Source organism: Dermochelys coriacea, chromosome 2 (assembly GCF_009764565.3).
Source record: "Dermochelys coriacea isolate rDerCor1 chromosome 2, rDerCor1.pri.v4, whole genome shotgun sequence".
Lineage (NCBI taxonomy): Eukaryota > Metazoa > Chordata > Testudines > Dermochelyidae > Dermochelys > Dermochelys coriacea.
The window spans coordinates 93,254,002-93,274,517 of NC_050069.1; the positions used below are offsets into that span (position 1 = coordinate 93,254,002).

Consider the following 20,516-nt stretch of genomic DNA (forward strand, 5'->3'; position numbering starts at 1 on the left):
GTTGAGATTGCACTTCCTTTTCAACCCCCTTAAAAAAAAAAAAAAAGTGGCTAGGCAACTCTCCCCCAAAAATGAATACAGAAAATTAGTGTGACTATCTAAATCAAAATAAAACTAGATTGACCTTGATGTTGCTCCTTGTCTCTTGTAATTTAGAATCTTTCCAGAACAGTATTTTTACTAATTTAAAATGATAAACAATTATGGTTCCAGAACTTCTCTGGTGACTGATTACTCAGCTGTGTCCATCCACTTTTTGAGGCTGGGGAAAACAAAGCCCACAATGAGTAAACTTAGCAAACAGGGACAGTGATAGAGCACTCTTAAAGGTTGTTCATTCAAGAAGTCAAGTTTTATAGAAGGTTTTGGAATTCAATTGGTGTTGGGCATTCTTGCTGGGAAGGAGATGGGGGTAAAAAAGTATAAAATGCACATTTTCTTAAGGTTAGCTCTCAGTAGTTCAGTTCCTGTCCCTTACCTCAATCTTGTCTGGCAAAGTTCTTAATTAGCAATTTAAGAACATTTTGAATCTGAGGAATTATATCTCTTCCATAACTCTTGTTTTAGGGCCTGATTCAAAACACTCCTGTTGACTTAGTGGGCTTTGGATCAGAACAGAGTCCATTCATGGGTGGAGCAGCCATTTCTGCTGAGCTAATGCACTAAATCATTTTGGCTGCCTGATAAGTGAAGGACTGTTAGGCTGATCCGATGAAGAATACAGTGTTCATCTGGCCAAAGATGTCAGGTTTGATGCTGCTGTCAAGACAGTGGACTGATTTTTAGGGATCATTTCCTTTTCTCTCGTCCTTTTGGCAACTCGTTTCTTTTTTTGAGGCTGCACAGACTGCAGTTACTACTGACCAATGGGTCTTGAAAGTTATCTAGAAGGGACATGCAAGTCAACTCCTGTCTCTCTCCTGCCATCTCCTCTCTCTTCAGGGACCCCTCTCAGAATTGCCTGCTACGTTCAGAGAGACTCTTCTTCTGTTGGGTGCAGAGGAGATGATGCCTCGAGTTCTGCAGCAAGGGATTCTATTCCCATTATTTCATTATTCAGAAGAAGAAAGGAGGAGTTACCCTGTTCATTTGTCACTTCAGGCGTCAGATGTTCATCCTTTCTTCTATAATCCCCACTTTAGATCCCATTAATTTTTGAGTCAGTTTGTAGATACTTCCATGCGTGCATTTGTTCAGCTAACAAATATCTATGCTTCATGGTCAGTGACCTTCACTATCAGTTCAGAATCTGACCATTTGGACTGTCAACATCTCCAAGGGTTTTTACCAAATCTCTCTTGGTGGGAGCAACTCACCTGAGGAGACAAGGCTTTTACTTGTACCCATATCTTGATAACAGGTTGATTCGGGGGCCACTGATCGCAGCAGGTCACAAAAGGAGGTTCAAATAATTCTCCATCTATTCTCATGACTAGGCCTGAGGCTTAATAAACGCAAAATCCACCTTCACCCCATCCATTTTATAGTTTATATGGGTAGTAGTGGATGCTATAGCTGTAAAAGTGTACCTTCCTCAAAGAAAGTTTTGTGCATTGTGTCATTTCACTTCACACCACTCTTCTCTGCCAAAAATCTCAGTGAAGAGTCTGCCTCAGTTTTCTGTGATGCATGTTTTTGTGACTCTGTGCAAGGTTGAGTCTCTACCCTCTTTAAGGATGGATGAAGTCTGTTTACCAGCCGATAAGACACAGCATGGACTTACCTATAGAGGTCCCACAAAAGTGCTGGAATCTCTGCCGTGGTGGACAGACCTTTAAAACATCTGCTATGGTGTAATGTTTTAATTCTCTCTCTCTCTCTCTCTCTCCCGCCCCTCAAACCCTTGTTACAGACTCATCCAAACAGGGCTGAGGCATTTAGACAACCTTTAAGTATAGGTCCTGTTGTCCAGGGTGGAGCACGTTGCACATAATCCTACTAGAATTCAGGGCTATCCCTCTTGCAGGGCAGCACAACCCAAATCCTGATGAACAGTGGTGTGTTACAGAAACAGATGGAGTGAGATTGTCTCCCTTAAATCAGGAAGTGGTATTGATCCATCCTTCTTCTTCTTCATCCTAATGGTCTTTCACTTACCAGGCATCCAAAATGATTTAGTGGATTAGCTCAGCAGAAATGGCTGCGCCACATATAAATGGAGTCTTGGAACTCAGTCCCTGATCAGAACTTCCTAGAATGGTGGACATTTTGACACAGTACAGGAAGGGTTCTAAAAGACTGACATACAGAGCTAAGTGGAGGTGTGTTTCAGTGTGGTCCATTAAAAGATCTCTTCAACCCATGGATTCCTCTTATTACCTTGGACAATCTACTGTCTTTGAAGCGCTCAGGTCTGTCAGATCTGTTGCAGTGCACTTTCTGTCACCACATCATCCACCTTTTGAGGGTCATTCAGTTTTTCCTGCCCCACTGTATTAGCGTTTCAGGTGGGTCTGCTTCATATGTTTGCACTGGTCAATGAGCCCTTTCTTATCTAAGACTTGAATGTGGTGCTTCTCTTTATTTAACCTATATCATGTTCATTGTGCCACCTTTCCATTAAGGCAGCGTTTTTGGTGGCTATTACTTTGGCTCACTGTGTATGAAATCTAGCTGTTGGTGGGAAGCCCTGTATACACCATATTTCCCAAGGACAGTGTTGTTCTTATACTGCATCTGAAACTTTTACCAAAAGTGGTTTCAGATTTTTCTCATTAAGCAATATATATATTTACCTCTGTTTTTGTTCCTAACTCTCATAGTTCTTCTGCATTGGCTATGTTCGGACACTGAATGTTCTTAGATTGTCATTTTTACTGTGAACAGCAGACATTTTGTCAATAGGCACTTTGTGACTTTTGAAGATCAATCTGAGGCAAACTGTTTCCTCTCAGACTCTTGAAGTGGGTATCAAACAGTAGTAGGGTCTCCAATGTGTTGAACAAACAACCACCTCTCTTAGGTTAAGATGTCGTCTGTGAAGTAACATTAATCCACACCATGTAGAGTCAAGCACAGGAGGTTTTTATTACACGCAGCGCTGGTGGAGTGTCACTTTCCTTATTAGGCTCAGAGACACTGCAGAACAATTAATTACAATAGATTATATAGAGTGCTCATTGAGCGGAGCGAAGCGATGGGGATGGGTTTTCCCGAGCCTCTGGATGGGTTCTATTAGCAAGACAAGATAAGCACAATAAGCCAATGGTCTAAAAGATTACATAATGGCTCCACCCAAGGCTCAGATTAACATATTGTTGACACATAGGTAATTACCCCCAAACTATGTCTATTAAAGTGTAGAGGTTAAATCATAACTTTGGGGTCCAGGGGAATGAGGTAGCAGCTCTCCCGGTTGACCAACAGGTACATTCCTGGAGATTCAAAGCACAAAAGCAGTAATTAGTACTTAATAACAATTGTTTATAAGTTTAGCCTTGCATTCCTGTGGGCTAGGATTGGCATACATCTGAGAGAGGAGGGTATCCTAACTCATGTGAATCATATTAGGCCTCTCCCCAAACTCTGCCTGGGATCTGGGGTATTGTACCACTATCTCCTCCCTGCATTACGGAGTAACCGTGAGGCCTTTCTCAGCGCTTTATGTGTCTATATCTGTGATAAGGACGCCCAATTACACTCTGAGTTATGCTGTCTCCACTTACTGACTTGAAACACACAAGGTTATCTGTTTACCCCAGCTTTCTCTTAGCCATGTATTGCTCTCTGTTAGCCAGCCCCCATGGCCCAGGCCAAGCTGTGGACTCCAGGTCTGTATGAAAAATTCTTAGCAGAAAGTGTAGTTAAGATCTTACATCCACAGCAAATGGATTTTGGCCCTTCAGTCTGCTAAAGGTCAGGTAACATCAGTAGTAGCATGCTTCCATGGGATTCCCTCTTTCAGAAATTTATAGGTAAGCTACTTGGAGTTTGTCATACATTTACTAATCATTACTTCATTGTTCAGCCTGTAGATGAGACCCAGTTTGGCAAGCTGCCCTACAATTATTTAGGTAGGACTCCTATCACTTTCCTCCACTGGGAGGTAAATTGATGGGATCCTTGTAGAAAATAGTAGAAGAGAAGACCATTATTTACCTTACAGCAACTGTTTCTTCAAGATGCTTTTGGCCAGATAGATCCCACAACCTATTCTCCTCCTCTGTTGATACAGAGCACGGTATAGTTTTGGTGAGGGTCCTGACTGGTGGTTGGGATACTCTGCCCTGTATATCTTCGCTAGAAGTGGTGCAAATGTGGATGTGCAGCCACTGCAAATGGTGCTGGCCAAAAGGATTCCATGCCCATGTGCATAGGATGGATATACACTGCAGTAGGATACGTGTGGACAAGAGCATCCTGAACAATAGTTACTGTAAGGTAACTATTTATTTTTTCTCTTTTCTTATGTCCTAAAACTAAGTTGGGGGAAAAATGGATTATCTCCCTTAGATTTATTTAGTATTAAATATCTTTCCTTCTGTGAAAAATCAATTAGTATCACTATTGTCAGTACTTAAATATTTATCTTATATATTGTCCTCATAGGAATTTTGTAGCTCCTTTCTGTGTAAATTGATCTAATGTCCAGCACTTTGAGTGACTGCACATGTTGATTTCACTTCAGTTGTATGCAAACCCAGTGCCAGAGTCAAAGATTTTTTTCCCTTAGCTGTACCTGTCAGTGTGATACACATGCTCTCTATTGCCTTCTGCTGCTGTATGATGGTTTAAAGGGCGGAGTAGCCCCAGACCTCGCCTCAGTTCTACTGATCAGTAGTCGGAGTGCTTTGTCTTGCTTTTGAGAGTTTTTCCCCTTACAGGGAATTATATTTTCTTTCAGTAAAGAACCGACATCAGTAGCAACTGATGGTATTTATTAGATTAGTATAGGTTTTCTTTATTTTTCTTTATTTCTCGCAGTGTTGGTTCCCTCTTATTTACCAGGTGCCCGATGCCTGGTACCAGTTTATGCCTTTGTCTCCAGGGTTTAAGCCTTGTGTAGGATGCAAGAAATCTGTGCTGGTGAGTGACCGTCATTCCAGCTGCCTAAAGTACCTCAGCATGGGTAGAATTAGAGACCACTGCCAAATTTGCAGGGATTTCAAGTCCCAAACAAAAAAGGACAGAGGTGAAACTGACACATCCTCATAGAGGCCACTCTGTGTCCATCTTCTGAACCTTCTCACTTGGGGCGCACATTGAGTTTTTAAGCATCGATGAGTAGTGCCCCTCCAGACACAGCGTCAGAATCTCGGCACTAATCCCTTTTCCTGGTGTCAAGAAAGAAGCACAAAAGGTCAGAATTGTCCAAGGAGCTGAGACATAGCTCCACTTAAACAATTGAGGTCCCTGGTACCATACACCAGTAAGCAAGGAGGACATGGTAGGGTGTCCCCTGGGAAGAGACACTCCCCAATAGTGACCAACCTCTTTGCATCAGGAGTTGACTCCAGCACTGGTGCCCTGGCTGTTGAGACCAACTTCCACACATGGTACTGTCTGTTTCCATGCAACATTATCTGCACCAGAAAAATCTCTTGGTACCAATGCTGCTGGAGGCCTATGCAGCAGGACAAGACCTGCTTTGCCTTTTGGTGCTGGACTCCACAATGGTACAGACACAGCTTGTCCAGTACTGGTGTATCCTCAGGCCCCAGTTATGGACTTAACGTCTGGGTCTTGATCAGCCCTTGGTACAATGGGCGGCTAAAGCCTCAGGGCATCTGGTGTTGAATCGTGCAGTCCAGGGGTAAATCCACCATCATGTCCCTGGTACCGATATCTCTAGTGTGATGTCCCCAGACCTTGGCACCACCTGGCACAGCACCACAGTGGTTGGGCTATTCAGGGTCCGTCTGGAAGTGTGAGCTGGGCTCATATGCCTCTCCTTCCTGAGACAGACAGCAGCACTCCCATTCTCCTTTATTGAGGGTGTTTTGTTATTGGTACCCACTGGATTTCTAGAGACAGGAACCTTTGTTTCCAGTAAAGCCCAGGGTATGGCCATCTTCCCGGGTTCCTTAGACTTTTAGATCTCCTAGCAGGAGGCATGCTAGTTCATGAGGAGGTCCAGGAGGCTTTTGTTGCTACTGATGTCGGTTCAAGCAAAACCCTCAAGGCTTGCAAATTTCAGAACCTCTAACCTATGCAGTGCAGGAGTATCAGCCTCTGTCTCCTTTGTGTTCTTCCTCATCACCAAATGATACCATAGGTCCTTGGGATGCTGCAACTGTCCACGATGGCTACAGGGCTTACCAAGATCTTTTAAAGAGAGTAGCTACCTATCTTGATATCCCTGTTAAGGTGGTCCAGGAGATTTCTCATAGACTTATGGACATTCTGGGTTCGGCAGGCAGAACTATGCTAGAAGGCCATATTAATGACAACATATTAGAGCCTGCCAAATCCTTGTGGCAGTTGCCATCCCCTCTGCCTCTGACAGCGAAAAGAACTGAGAGGATGTACCATGTCTGTTTTCAAGGATATGAGCATTTATATACCCATCCTTCTCAAGGTTCCGTAGTTATTTCAGCAGTGGATGAAAGAGTGCATCAGGGTTGTCCCTCTTCTGCCCCAAAGGACAAAGAGGTAAAGAAGTTAGACCTGTTTGGTGGAAACATTTATTCTGCATCTTGTCTACAATTCCACATTGCTAATCCACAAGCATTGATGAATAGATACATCTCCCTCTCGGGCAATATGCTTAAGTTCTCAGACCAGTTGCCAGAGGATGCCAGACAGGAATTCCAGGCTCAGTTAGATGAGTGCAAGATGATTGCTCGCACCTCTCTGCAATCATCCTTAGGTGGAGCAGATTCAGGGGCTGGAGCCCTGGCATCTGCAATATGTGCAGATGTTCATGGCTTCAATCCTCAGGCCTTCTGCGGGAGGTCTAGCAGTCTGTGCATGATCTCCTCCTTTTTGAAGGTTCTATCTTTTTTCGCAGAAATTGGATGAGATGTTCCTCGGTCTCAAAGATTCGAAAGCCACATTGAAATTGTTGGGAATTGTCACGCCTTTCCCTAAAAGAAAGCAATTCTGGCTTAATCTCTGCAGAGATACCTACCTTTCCCACTGAGACAGCCTGATCAATATAGAAAACAAGGCAAAACTGGAGAAGATGAACTTTCACTTCAGCTGGTTCTCCCAGACAGTTAGGAAATCTCCAATAGTCTGTGCGCCTGCCTTGTCGAGGACAAAGTACCACATTGCAATGTACCAGTTTCTCAATCCCTTTTGCTTTTGTAGAAGATGACCCATTTCCTATGTGCTTGGTCCCATATTACCACAGATTGATAAATCCTAAATACTGTGAAACAGAGATACACCTTGCAGTTTATTTCTTCTCCACACACCATGTTCCTCTTCTGGGACCACTCATGAAGATGTCTTCATCTGAAAAGTATAGTCTCTACTCCATTTGGGAGCTACTGAAGAGATTCCCACTCTTAATCGAAAGGAGAGGTTTCTATTCACACTATTTCCTGATTCCAAAGGCAAAAGGAGGTCTTGGCACCAGCCTGGACTGGAAGAATTTGAACAAATGTTTTGGATGGTCACCCTAGAATCCGTTATCCCCCCTCACTGGATCCTGGCAACAGGTACGATACCCTCAACTTGAAGGATGGATATTTTCATGTGGCAATCCATCAAAGCCACAGGAGAGTCCTAAGATTTCTGGTCATCAACACCCATTATCAGTTTACCTTTGGCCTGTCTCCTGCCCCACAAGTGTTTACAAAATGCATGGTGGTAGCTGTGTTCCTAAGGAAAGCAGGGGTGCAAGTATTTATTTCTTTACCTAGATGACTGGCTGATACAAGGTCAATCCAAGCTCCAAGGAGTAGACAGTATGTTCAGGATCCAACACAACTCCAGTGTTCTGGGGCTGATTAATGAAGATAAATATGCCTTCTACCCAGTTCAGAAATTAGAATTTATAGGAATGATCCTGGATTCTGTAGTAGCCAGAGTGTTTGTACGTCAAGCCAGATTCTAGACATTGTTAACTATTTCTATAGATCTCAAAGCCCATCTATTTACAACAATAAGAAACTGCTTTAGACTACTGGGGCACGTGGGTTACTTGCATGTATGTGGTTTGGTATGCCAGACTTCATCTCAAAGTTGCAAGGCTGGTTAAAGTCATGTACTTTCTGGCTAGTCACCCATTGGGCATGGTGATTTGAGTGTCTGCAGGAATGCTGTCCACCTTGGACTGGCGGCTGGATCTGGCCAAAATATGTATGGGAGTTCCATCTGCCCTGCCCTTTTATCCACATTGACTCTGTTTACAGATGCTTTTCTAGGTTGGAGAGCTCACTAGGAAACCTACCAACTCAAGGTCTATGGTTTCATCAAGATTTGGCTCTCCATATAAATGCGCGGGAGTTGCAGGCAATGCATCTGGCCTGTCAGGATTTTCGTCCTCACGGAGGCCACTGTTGAAGTTCTGAACAGAGGGAGGGGCCACATCAGACCACGTTTGTCAAAAGGCAATACATCTTTGCAAGTTTTGTATCTCATGTAAATCATGTAGAGGCTTCCTACCTTTCTGGTGTTCAGAACAGCTTGGTGGATCACTTGAGCAGATCACTGAGGGTGCGGGGGGGAAATCATGAATGGTCCCTTAGCTCAGATATTGTGAGATTCACTTTTCAAAGATGGGGTATTCCTCACTTAGACTTGTTTTTTTGCTCCTTGATTGATTTAACCTTTTTAAAAATAAATAAATAAATAGAGGAATCTATTCCTTGAAGCTAGACAGGTCATTGGGCTTTCTTCTTAGGGATTCCTACCACTTGAATATTCCTTGATCTCATTTAGTTCTTCTAGGTTTTTTTCTGTCTGTAAAGATAATTTTTGAGGTTAGTATCACTGTTTTGTTTTTACAACTTCTATGTGATCTATTGCTAACTCTAATCTCATATTTATTAGATATGGTCTCTGTTATCTAATCATAATTTAGATTTTTGTAATGAAAATACTTCAGGATAAAGTTATAAATTAAAAGAATCCAATACATTTTTATTTGCTTACCATGCTTTATGCTCTTCTATTTTAAGATGGTGTAGGCGTATTTTGCTATAGCCTTGAGACAATGACTTAAAGAAATGCCCCTCTACTTTCTCTCTTCCCTTTTCAAGTAACAAACTTTTATGGGTATTTGTAACACTTTTTTGTTTGACAAATTTTCAATTTTCTATAGCATATTAGGGTTTTTCTCTTTTTGGCTGGGCACTTAATTGCGTAGTTCTAATGTGTTCTTTTCTCAGTGCTAGGACCTTTCTTAGTTTCTAATTTTTAATTGCTTAACTATGTCAAATTACTTTGCATGAAACTTATCAAGGGTTTTGACCCAGAAGTAGCTTTTTATAGAAATCTTTGTGACTGAGATACTCCATGTAACTTTAATTCAACCACTTCCTGATTAGCGTGTTTAACTGTGTAGCCTTAGCATACTCCTCGTGTAGCTGTTGGTGTGGTTATAAACATGACTTCAAAAATTTACCCAACACTTACTAGCCCAAGTAATAAGTCTGCTTGCCATGTCAAAGTATGTGGGTGCCTTGAGTTACACCTCTTTGGCTTAGTCTTTTGTTGACTAGATTGGGCCTGAACAGTAGTCTCCTGGTAGCTTAAGTCTTGACCTGTTACCCCAGTTATGTTGCCCTCTCCATATACCAATCAGTTTATGGTGGGCCACCTTAATAACTTATCCTGGGCTGCCTCCCCTCAATAAGGCTAACTTTGGCAGGCTCTGCACAGAGCCTTCCTCTGGATGGTGAAGGGCAGAGGAGTCTCCTTCCTGGAACATACCCCCAGCCTGCCCAAATACAGGGAGCAGTAGACTGAGGAACAGAATCCACAGCCATCCAAAAACCAGTAGTGGTGGGACCCTGCCTTTCATTATAGCAAGGCCCTCTTTTCTAGGGAGTTGGCCCTGTTAACAGCACCCTAATGGGCAGAAGAGTCTTAAGGTTTGAGGGAGTCCCTGCCATACTAGCAAAGATTTCTGCATGTGGGGGTCACTCAAGCAGAGGGCTCTGAGGGAGGCAGAAGTAAGTGCAGCGAGATAGTCATCTGCTGGAGTGGTGGTGTATCATTAAGGGGCTCCCACACGCACACACACCTTGGATGGGGTAGGTTGGATCCCCCAAGGCCCTCTACTACAATGATGAGCATCCACCTAGTACACCTTACTCTGGCTGCCCTACCCTTAGGTCCTCTAATAGTGGCAGTACTGGCTGTCTCTGCATACTTAGTAAGACATTACTGCATTAAGAAAAGGAGTACTTGTGGCACCTTAGAGACTAACAAATTTATTTGAGCGTAAGCTTTCGTGAGCTACAGCTCACTTCATCGGATGCTGTAGCTCACGAAAGCTTACGCTCAAATAAATTTGTTAGTCTCTAAGGTGCCACAAGTACTCCTTTTCTTTTTGCGAATACAGACTAACACAGCTGCTACTCTGAAACCTGTCATTACTGCATTAGTTACATTCAGTTCATGTTCCATAACAGCATAAAGCTTAAGCAGTTTTTTAAATAAATTAAACTGCAGAAGGTGATGATGCTTGCCTAGCAAAACTTTCTACTTGTCAGTTCTGCTTATAATGCATGCTTTAGACTCATTTACAGACTGTAAACTTCAATAGAATCATTTGGAGACTTGCACCTGCAAATAGCTTGTTTGAGCAACTTGCCTAGTAACCTAACCTTCAAAAATCATACTCTTGCAAATAGTTCCAACTTCAGGATTATTTCCCCGGTAGACAAAATGGACAGAGAAACAGCAACCATTGTTCAGACTGAGACTCAAAAGCAGTAAATTAAAAGGCAAATTGCCATTCCCTATTGATATTCAAATAGCACTGAAACAGATAAATTATGGCATACAAAAGAAAAATGGGAAACATCACAGAGGAGGCCTTGAAATGGCCCATGGAGCTACAACTGCATCTGTAGGATGTTGCTCTGCAGATGCCATAAGCGAGAGAGAAATGGCATGTTGTATTCACAATGACCTCTCCATCAAGGATAGAATTCCAGTAGAAAGTAATTGTACAGTTTTGGACTGTTCATTAGCCGCTAATGAATTGAACATAACCAGACCCAACTTCTGTTATAAAGAATGTGAGAAAGTAACTCATGGCACGTTGTCTGAAACCACTGTTAAACAAATGTTTTAATGTGTCATGTACATAAAATATTAGAGAAATCCTTTGACATATATTGATTTTTTTTTTTTAATTCCATGTCACAATCCCAATCTATTGACTCCTCTTCTGTAATATTAATACCAGCAAGGAGCAAACCATCATCTGTCCATATTGGTCAAGTAAAAACTCTACGCTTTTATGTTTTGCTTAGCAACGTAAGAAATAACACTCCAGTTCAGATTAGACCACTCAAAGATCAGTTTTTAAGATCATTGGACTTTAGTCAGTGGGTTACAAGAGAGCCAAAATTACCTGATGGTAAGTCTGTCCAAAGTGAACTACTTTGTGGGTTCTCACAGCAGAAAACTTAAATTAATACTAGTAAACCACTTTATTTCTCTCATGCTGCAGGAAATGGTTGTGTCTTTGGAGATCTTGGTAGTGGAAGTGAAGAAGCAGCTTTGGTACCACTATTTCCCCCTAACATGCAGAGTTTTGAAACGGGGGGAATTGGAAGAAACTTAACTGAAGAAGAAAATGAAGTTTTAGTCCAGGCTTCTTCCAAATATATGACTCTTGAAGATATTCCTACTCACAATGAGGTAACAAAAGTTTGAGGAACTGCTTGTTGTACAACAAAGAAAAAATTCCAACTTTTTTGTGGTTGAATGCTTCCAATAAGTCTGTATTAATTTTCTGAGGACTTGTGTATTATCAATGTGGGGTCTTTGGCAATGTGTCTGCAACTCCAGGTGTCAATAAACATATATTTGGCTCTGTAGTTGGCTGTGAAGCAGAAGGGCTATTGCTCCTCTAGCGACGAGCAGGGAAAAGATCTATACGTAGTCTATACAAACTCCTTGTCTTTCCCCCTCCTCCAAGACAGTGCTGAATGGGCTGATGTGTACAGATTTCTGGAACTGTACTTCTGGAGTCTTTTCTCTGCTCTAAAGACTTGCTCAGAAGAGGGGAAGCAGAGTTGGTTGAGATGGGTCCTCTTTAGGTGGCCATATAATAAAGACTAGTATATCTCCTACTCCTGAGGGCATTCTATGCCAAAAAATTAAAACTTCTGCGCACAATATTTTAAAATTCTGCAAATGTTATTTGTCAAATAAATGTGGAGGCTCCAGCATGGCATTGGGGAGCACAGGCCACTGCCTGCACAGAGGTGGAAGATGTCTGTGCAGTTCCCCCGGCACATGAACTCAGTGGTGAGGCTGCACCCAACGCTGACACAGTGCAATAAATGGGCCTGCCCCAGAAACACTCTGTGCCAGGGTGGGCCGGCAGGCTCAGCAAGGAAGGATCAAAGTATGGAGGGGCTTAGTGTGGAGGGATCCAGATGTGGGTTGAGAGAGTTCTCTGTGAGGCAGTTTGGTGCGTGTGGCTCAGTGGGGAATCTGGGTGCAGTTGGTGGGTCTGGATGCACAGGGGCTTGTTGGGGGGTTCTAGATGCAACGGTAATGGGACTCCGCAGAGGGCTCCAGGTGAAGGTGGTTGGTGCTCAGTGGTGGGTAGGGAGAATCTGGTGTGTGGGAGGATAGAGTTTGGCGGGGGTGGGAGGGTTTGGTGTGGGGTGCTTATGGGGGGGGGTCCAGATCCTGGAGGAGTGGGGCTCAGTGGTGTGGCGATCCAGGTGCAGCTGGTTGGGGCTTGGTGGGGTGGGATGGGGATCCTGGTGCGGGTGGCTTGGGGTGATTCAGGGCTTATTGGGGAGGGTTCTGAGTGCATGGGTGGGGTGAGGCTCAGCGGGAGGGTCTCAGTATGAGGGGGTGTGGGTGCTTGCGGGTTGGGCAGATGCGGGAGCAGCTCCCTGTACAGGGATCCTTCCCCCTGAAGCTGAGGAGCGATGGGTGCAGGAAGCGGGGGACGGGTGTGTGTGTGTGTGTTTTTTGCAGAGCTTCCTGTAGCTGGGGAAGAAATCTGGGGGTGGGTCTGACCCGGCCCCAGGTGCCATGCAGGGGAAGAGGAAGTCCCATCCTCCCCAGCCCAGCTGGGACTAGCAGTTGAGCCAGTCACAGGGTAGGAGCCATCAGCTGCGTCTTCCCCAGTCACACCCCCTGCCCCATAGGGATTTAACTCTCTGCTGGCTGCCCTGGGCACCCAAAACATACTGCTGGGGAGGGACATATGACTACTCTTGTGGCTTCCCTTTGCTTCCCTGTCAGTCATTTTTCTGCAGGGAAGCAAAGAAGCCTGCGGGGGACATAAATTCTGTGCATGCGCAGTGGTGCAAAATTCCTCCAGGATTAATCTTCCTGGTCTATTTCAAGGTGGTTTCAAAATAGCTTTCCTAGAAAGGTAGATTTTTTTTGTATACAGGTTTCACTGTATTTAGTCAGAACAAATGGTCAAGTCTCTTTCCTTCCTACCACCTCCTTCCTGATTCCTTAAGTTTGTGTCATAGGAGATCTGGGATGTAATTTCAGGCTTTCGTGAGACTATGCATTGAATCCTGTTTAATGTATTCCTTCTTACCTATCTTAAATGCAGCTTCAGCAAAGCATTAATAACATTGCTGTTTAATACCCCATGAGGGGAAGAGAATATGAAAATGTGGGGTCACAAACACTAAAATGGTCTTAATCATGATTGTATGGTTATTGCATGGCATCACTCCAAGGCACAGTTGAAGTTGTTTCTATGTCTTACTCTGTATTTCCACAGTTTGGCTTGTTTCGATTTCTGTTTAGTATAATCCTAACTATAAAGTTCCAGTGTTTGTAATGCTTGGTTTCGGAATAATTACATTCCTGTAATGCAAGTTGCTGATACATACTCTCAACTTGAACTCATTGTAACATAGTTTGTTTTTTTTTGGCTGGGAATAAGTTAAGTTTGATTATATATTGAGGTCTTCATTTTACTTGATTATAACCAGCATTAAGAATATAGCGTGGATCCAATTGGAAATGGTTAGGGTGACTTCAGCATTATCAAATGGGATCATAACATGAGAGAGTCTAGTAAGACTGCATGTTAATGTTGTTAGTAGTTAGTTACTAAAAATTAGTCCAAAATATTTTAATTTTAGTTTAAATGGCATTCTATATTCAGCTGCTACTTAAAACAATTATCTAATCTGTAGAAAGAATGAGGAGTACTTGTGGCACTTTAGAGGCTAACAAATTTATTTGAGCATAAGTTTTCGTGGGCTAAAGCCCACTTCATCAGCTGCATGCATTGGAAAATACAGTCGGAAGATAGACACGCACACACAGAGAGAGAGAGAGAACATGAAAAATGGGGGTTGCCATACCAACTCTTAACGAGGCCAATCGATTAAGGTGGGCTGTTAGCAGAAGGAGGAAAAAAATCCTTTTGTAGTGATAATCAGGATGGCCCATTTCAAACAGTTGACAAGAAGGTGTGAGTAATAGTAGGGGGAAAAATACCATGGGGAAATAGTTTTTAGTTAGTGTAATGACTCATCCACTCCAGTCTTTATTCAAGCCTAATTTAATGGTGTCCAGTTTGCAAATTAATTCCAATTCTTCAGTTTCTCGTTGGAGTCTGTTTTTGAAGTTTTTTGTTGAATAATTGCGACTTTTAGGTCTGTAATTGAGTGTCCAGGGAATCTGAAATGTTCTCTGACTGGTTTTTGAATGTTATAATTCTTGATGCCTGATTTGTGTCCCTTTTTTTTTTGTTTTTGTTTTTTTGTTTTTTACGTAGAGATTGTCTGGTTTGGCCAATGTACATGGCAGAGGGGCATTGTTGGCACATGATGGCATATATCACATTGGTAGATGTGCAGGTGAACGAGCCTCTGATGGTGTGGCTGATATGATTAGGTCCCATCATGGTGTCCCTTGAATAGATATGTGGATATAGTTGGCAACGGGGTTTGTTGCAAGGATGGGTTCCTGGGTTAGTGTTTTTATTGTGTGGTGTGTGGCTGCTGGTGAGTATTTGCTTCAGGTTGCGGGGGCTGTCTGTAAGTGAGGACTTGCCTATCTCCCAAGATCTGTGAGAGTGAGGGATTGTCCTTCAGGATTGGTGTTGATCTTTGATGATGCGCTGGAGAGGTTTTAATTGGGGGCTGAGAGTAACGGCGAATGGTGTTCTGTTACTTTCTTTGTTGGGCCTGTCCTGAGATAGGTGACTTCTGGGTACTCTTCTGGCTCTGTCCACCTGTTCCTTCACTTCAGCAGGTGGGTAGTCTTGAATAAAGACTGAGAGTGGATGAGTCCTTACACTAACTAAAAACTATTTCCCCATGATAATTTTCCCCCTACTGTTACTCACACCTTCTTGTCAACTGTTAGAAATGGGCCATCCTGATTATCACTACAAAAGTTTTTTTTTTCTCCTGTTGATAATAGTCCATCTTAATCGATTGGTCTCGTTAAGAGTTGGTATGGCAACCCCATTTTTTCATGTTCTCCGTGTGTGTGTGTGTGTGTGTGTGTGTACGTACATATCTATCTTCCTATTGTATTTTCCACTGCATGCATTTGATGAAGTGGGCTTTGCCCACGAAAGCTTATGCTCAAATAAATGTGTTAGTCTCTAAGGTGCCACAAGTACTCCTCGCTTTCTCCTGATACAGACTAACACAGCTACTACTCTGAGACCTAATCTGTGTAAACTGGACTAGAATCTAACTAGAAACACTTGCTAGTTTTGTTTGTTTAGAAAGTGCGAACTACTTCGTTAATTATTTTTTTTGTTCTTAAGGATGCCATGAATGGTGAAGATGTACTAGATTCCATCGGTCATGCTGAATTCAAACTAGATTCATTATACCTTCAGCACATGGGCATCAATAAGACGGTCGTTGATCTCTCCGATGCCATTTTAGAGCAGAGAACACAATCCTCTAACTTGTGTCATGCTTCTTCATCTGAGGCTGAAGAAGTATTGCACTTGACAGATGGAGTATTTGTGTATGACACAGCTCCTCAAAGTCCTGTTAATGAAAATGCAGTTGTGACTGATACAAATCCGGTTGATGATTGTGAACTTGGTCTGGCTGATACTTACCTGTCTCCAACTGCTGGTGGTAGAGCAAGTGAATATCAAGATACAACAGAGGAAGGTTAGTTGCTGTAGAAATAGCCCATTAGGGCAAATGAGACAAGATTAGTTTGTACAGTGAGTGAACTAAAATTGCAAGTTAAGCTTCTTCCTAAATGTACCAGAAGCTTAAAAGAAAAGATCTAAGGGTAGGTCTACACCGGCGGGTAGTGATCGATCTATTGGGGATCGATTTATCGCATCTAGTGTAGACGCAATAAATCGATCCCTGATCGCTCTGCCGTCGACGCCTGTACTCCACCACAGTGACAGACGGAGGCGGAGTCGATGGGGGAGCGGCGGCAGTCAACCCCGTGCAATGAGGTAAGTCAAACTAAGATATGTCGACTTCAGCTACGCTCTTCTCGTAGCCGAAGTTGCGTATCTTAGATCGCTCTCTCTCCTCCCCCAGTGTAGACCAGGCCTAAGTCTAACTTAAATAGAAGAAATTTCTAGTTCAGTTTTGAATATTATTGTTTGTTGATATTTAATATATTAAATCACATAGTAAAACTTAAATTGTGGAGTGTCGTACAGTTCATAAAAATGTTATTTCAATGACAGTAACTAATATAAATTACAAGTTAGAAAATTGCTAAAATTTAAGACTTTTTTTTTTTATACCCCTTTATCTTGATCTAAAGTAAATTCAGTATTTTATGGCCTGGATGACCTACCACAGAGTGTTGTCTATCAAAATGAAGAGGGAAAATGGGTGACTGATCTGGCATATTATACCTCATTTGATGAAGAGCAAGACTTAAATCTGCCTGCAGACAATAAAATAAGTGAAGACTTCATAACTGCATGTAAGTAACCTCTTTTCTTCTTCTATTGATGACTCAGTTGCATATAATTAAGACTGCTTTCTTTCCTATACATGAACATAGGAAAGATTGGTGCTACCATAACCCCTAGTGTCAAATATAAGCCTCTGGTCCTGGGAATCTATGGATTTTTCCAAGAATGGATCATATGGTTAAGACTGTGTTTATGTCATGGAGGTCACGGGAGCCACAGAATCAGTGACTTCCAGAGACCTCTGTGACATTTTCTTCTTTAGTCCCAGGGGCTGGAGGACTCTGGAGGTGACAGTAGAGTGACCAGATAGTAAATGTGAAAAATCAGGATGGGGTGTGGGGGTAACTGGCACCTATATAAGAAAAAGCCCCAAATATCGGGACTGTCCCTATAAAATCGGGACATCTGGTCACCCTAGGTGAAAGCCAGTGGGGCTCTGGCCGGGGTCCTGCGACAGCAACGACAAGTGACAGGGGGCTCTTTGCAAAGTTCCAGAAACAGGTGACAGATTCCTGAAGGGGTACTCCTCAGGGTTCCAGTGACGGGTGACAGTCCCGTATGGAGGGAGCGGGATGCCTCAGCGATCGGCTGGGGTGTCCCGTTTTCTCTTCGGGAAATATGGTCACTCTGCAGCTCTCAGATGCCCTGGGCGAAAGGGGGAACCCCACAGCTCCCAGCCACCATGGTGGTGGGAGAAACTATGGAGTCGCAGCAGCAAAAGTCAGACAGGTCATGGCTTCCCTGAATTTTTGTTTGTTGCCTGTGGCTTGGCCATGACTTTTACTAAAACTAACGATGACAAAATCTTAGCCTTATATGGCTCATATGGCTAATGGCTTCTTTCCCATGTCGTCTTCCTCCATCCTCCAGTGAGGATTGTGATTTAAAGGATCTGTTAACTCTCCGACAGATGTGTCTGATCACTGTTGTGTAAGTGAACTGAGACAGGATGTCACAATGGTACAGGAGTGCAGAACAAAATTGCTTTTGGAAATTGGTCACAGCCTCTATGTCGGATCATAGGGTGGCAATTATCGTGATTCTATATCACCCTATGGATATAGAAGTCTCCCGAAAGTACAGGAAACTCCCTTGCAAAATGTTTCTTCTCCCTTTTAACATCTGTAGTTCCACAGAATGCTACATTTTCTGAACCGTATATATTCTAATTTCTTACTAAATGCTTTATTAAATATTTAAAGGTTGCAAAGTCAATTCCTAAGTTAGGAAAAAACCTTAATTTTGTATTATGCACCTTAATTTCTTTCCCTTTGAGTGTGCATGCATTAGGATGATCTTAGTTCTGAGTCCTTTTTCCACAGGACACAACCCTTACTTACTTACTTCCTGGGATAGGTGGTGCTCAGCGAATGAGGCTGACATTCACTGCTGCATCCTTATTCAGTGGATGGTCATATTTACTACGTGCCAGTCAAATGTTGAACTGAATGTGGAATATTTTATTTCTGCATGGGTATTCTTATTTTGGTCATCACTAGAGTGAATGTCTCTCAAACTATTTATTTATCATCACCTTGGTAATTAGTAGAAGTAATATCCCTATTTTGCAGCCGGGAACTAGAGTACAAACAGACTTGGGCAGAAATGTAAGCATTCATTAACTTTGGGAACAACTGGACCTCTAGGGGATGCTTTTTCCAAAGGTACTGAGGATTTGCAACTCCTATAAACTTCAGGGTTGAATGCTTAGCATTTCCGAAAGCAAGGTCCTAGATGTCTCAAGTGTTGCACACACAATTGTAGAAACTAACTGGAATCTTCAGCAGTAGTTGCTATAGTGACTTAATTTTTAGAAGTCTGTGGCAGAGCAAGGATAGGCGTTATCCTAGTTGCCAGTTCTGTACTTAACCACCCAGATCATCCCTCCCCCCCATACTACCTGGTATTCCCCTTCTTTATTTACTAAACACCTTTCATCTTCTGCTTCAAATGAGTCAAGGGTCATGTGGAAAACAGCCTGCCTTCACAACACAACCCTGTAACATTCTCAATTCATTCTGTACGCTGAATGAACAGGGTTGTTACATTGTGTGATCATAGAATTAGAGACTGTTTCATAATGCACATGTACAAGGAGACAAGTAAGCTTGCATGGTAACCTTATGCTAGACCTATGTTTTCAGTCACAACTGCTTATTGTAGGGACCAACGCATTTATTATTTTGTATATGGTAGTAATCCAGGTACAATTCAAGCATGCTATCTAAAACATAAGGATGTGTTTAAATTTACCATATTGGTTATTGTGTATGGGTGCAAAAACTGGTATGCTACAACTCTGAAATCCTTTAATTTATGGCAGGCTTTTTAAAAGTTTGAAAATTTTTCATGGAGGATACATGGGTTTGAAAGTCAAAAGCTAGTTCAGAGGTCTGTTTGAGATAGTCTTCAACACTGTAGGGCCTATTGCTACAGACACTGTACCAAAAAAGTATTCGCAAAAAGAAAAGGAGTACTTGTGGCACCTTAGAGACTAACAAATTTATTAGAGCATAAGCTTTCGTGAGCTACAGCTCACTTCATAGGATGCTCAAGAAAGCTTATGCTCAAATAAATTTGTTAGTCTCTAAGGTGCCACAAGTACTCCTTTTCTTTTTGTGAATACAGACAAACATGGCTGCTACTCTGAAACCTGTCAAAGTATTGACAGCTATGGCTTTTTTTGCTGCCAGGAGGACTAAATTACATTTAAAATGAAAGCTTAATTTTTTACACCTAAGGAGTAAGGGCTATATTTACAAAAGTATTCAAAGCAGGGGCTTTTGTAAATCCTCCACTTGCATCTTTGTGTGTCTATATATCTTTGTAAATCTGGCCCTTGCTGCCTTGTATGCATAGTTACACATGCTTTAGTATAAAGGATCTGTCATTGACTTGGAAAAATGCTGCAAACTTACGAAATTTTAATTTCATATCAGTTTTATATCAATGACCATGTTGTAGTTAATTATTTTCATTTTTTAAAGCTGAAGCAATAGCTAAGATTGCACAAGATCAAGAAGAATTTGAGAGGGATCACAGATTTTTGCAGGTTAGTGACTTTATAAAAAGTTAACTTTCTGAGAACTGCAGAAGGGTGATCTACTTATTTTGAACAACTTTCAAAATGATTTTTCATTCGCAGGAAGAGAAAATAGACGCACATAATACATCTGAAATAGAGGATACATCATGGAAATCTGCCAATAGCTATAACCTGCTGAGAGCGTCCCATACAACATCTGATCTTAGTAAAGATGCTAGCTACTTACGTTTGTCTTTGGGGGAGTTCTTTGGTCAGAGATCAGAAGCTCTTGGCTGTCTTGGCGGTGGCAGTGATGTGAGAAGGGTATGTGGCTGTCCAGGATTTTAATGCAAAAAACTGAAGAAAAGGACAAGAGGAACATAGCTGGAACTCTGTTCTTCTGTTGCATTTGTAACTAATGCTTCTAGAAGAGTCTGATATTCTAGACTAATCCAGTTGCTAGTGATTCTCTGTTCTAGCATGTGAGAGATATTGAACTAGTTT

At 42.3% G+C, this 20,516-nt stretch overlaps 1 protein-coding gene across 21 annotated transcripts in view; it reads left to right on the forward strand.

Annotated features, from left to right (window-relative positions):
- Window positions 1-20,516, forward strand: part of CEP192 (centrosomal protein 192) — a 199,919-nt gene that overhangs the window by 46,016 nt on the left and 133,387 nt on the right. For all 21 annotated transcript variants that reach the window (XR_006278920.1, XR_006278921.1, XR_006278922.1 and 18 more), the window contains exons 10-14: window positions 11,576-11,766; window positions 15,848-16,208; window positions 16,831-16,995; window positions 19,975-20,039; window positions 20,133-20,336. Coding sequence is in view for 15 of the 21 variants with exons in the window: in XM_038390165.1 (XP_038246093.1) it covers window positions 11,576-11,766; window positions 15,848-16,208; window positions 16,831-16,995; window positions 19,975-20,039; window positions 20,133-20,336 (986 nt within the window). In the remaining 6 variants the exon portion in view is untranslated. The remainder of the gene's footprint in view (window positions 1-11,575; window positions 11,767-15,847; window positions 16,209-16,830; window positions 16,996-19,974; window positions 20,040-20,132; window positions 20,337-20,516) is intronic.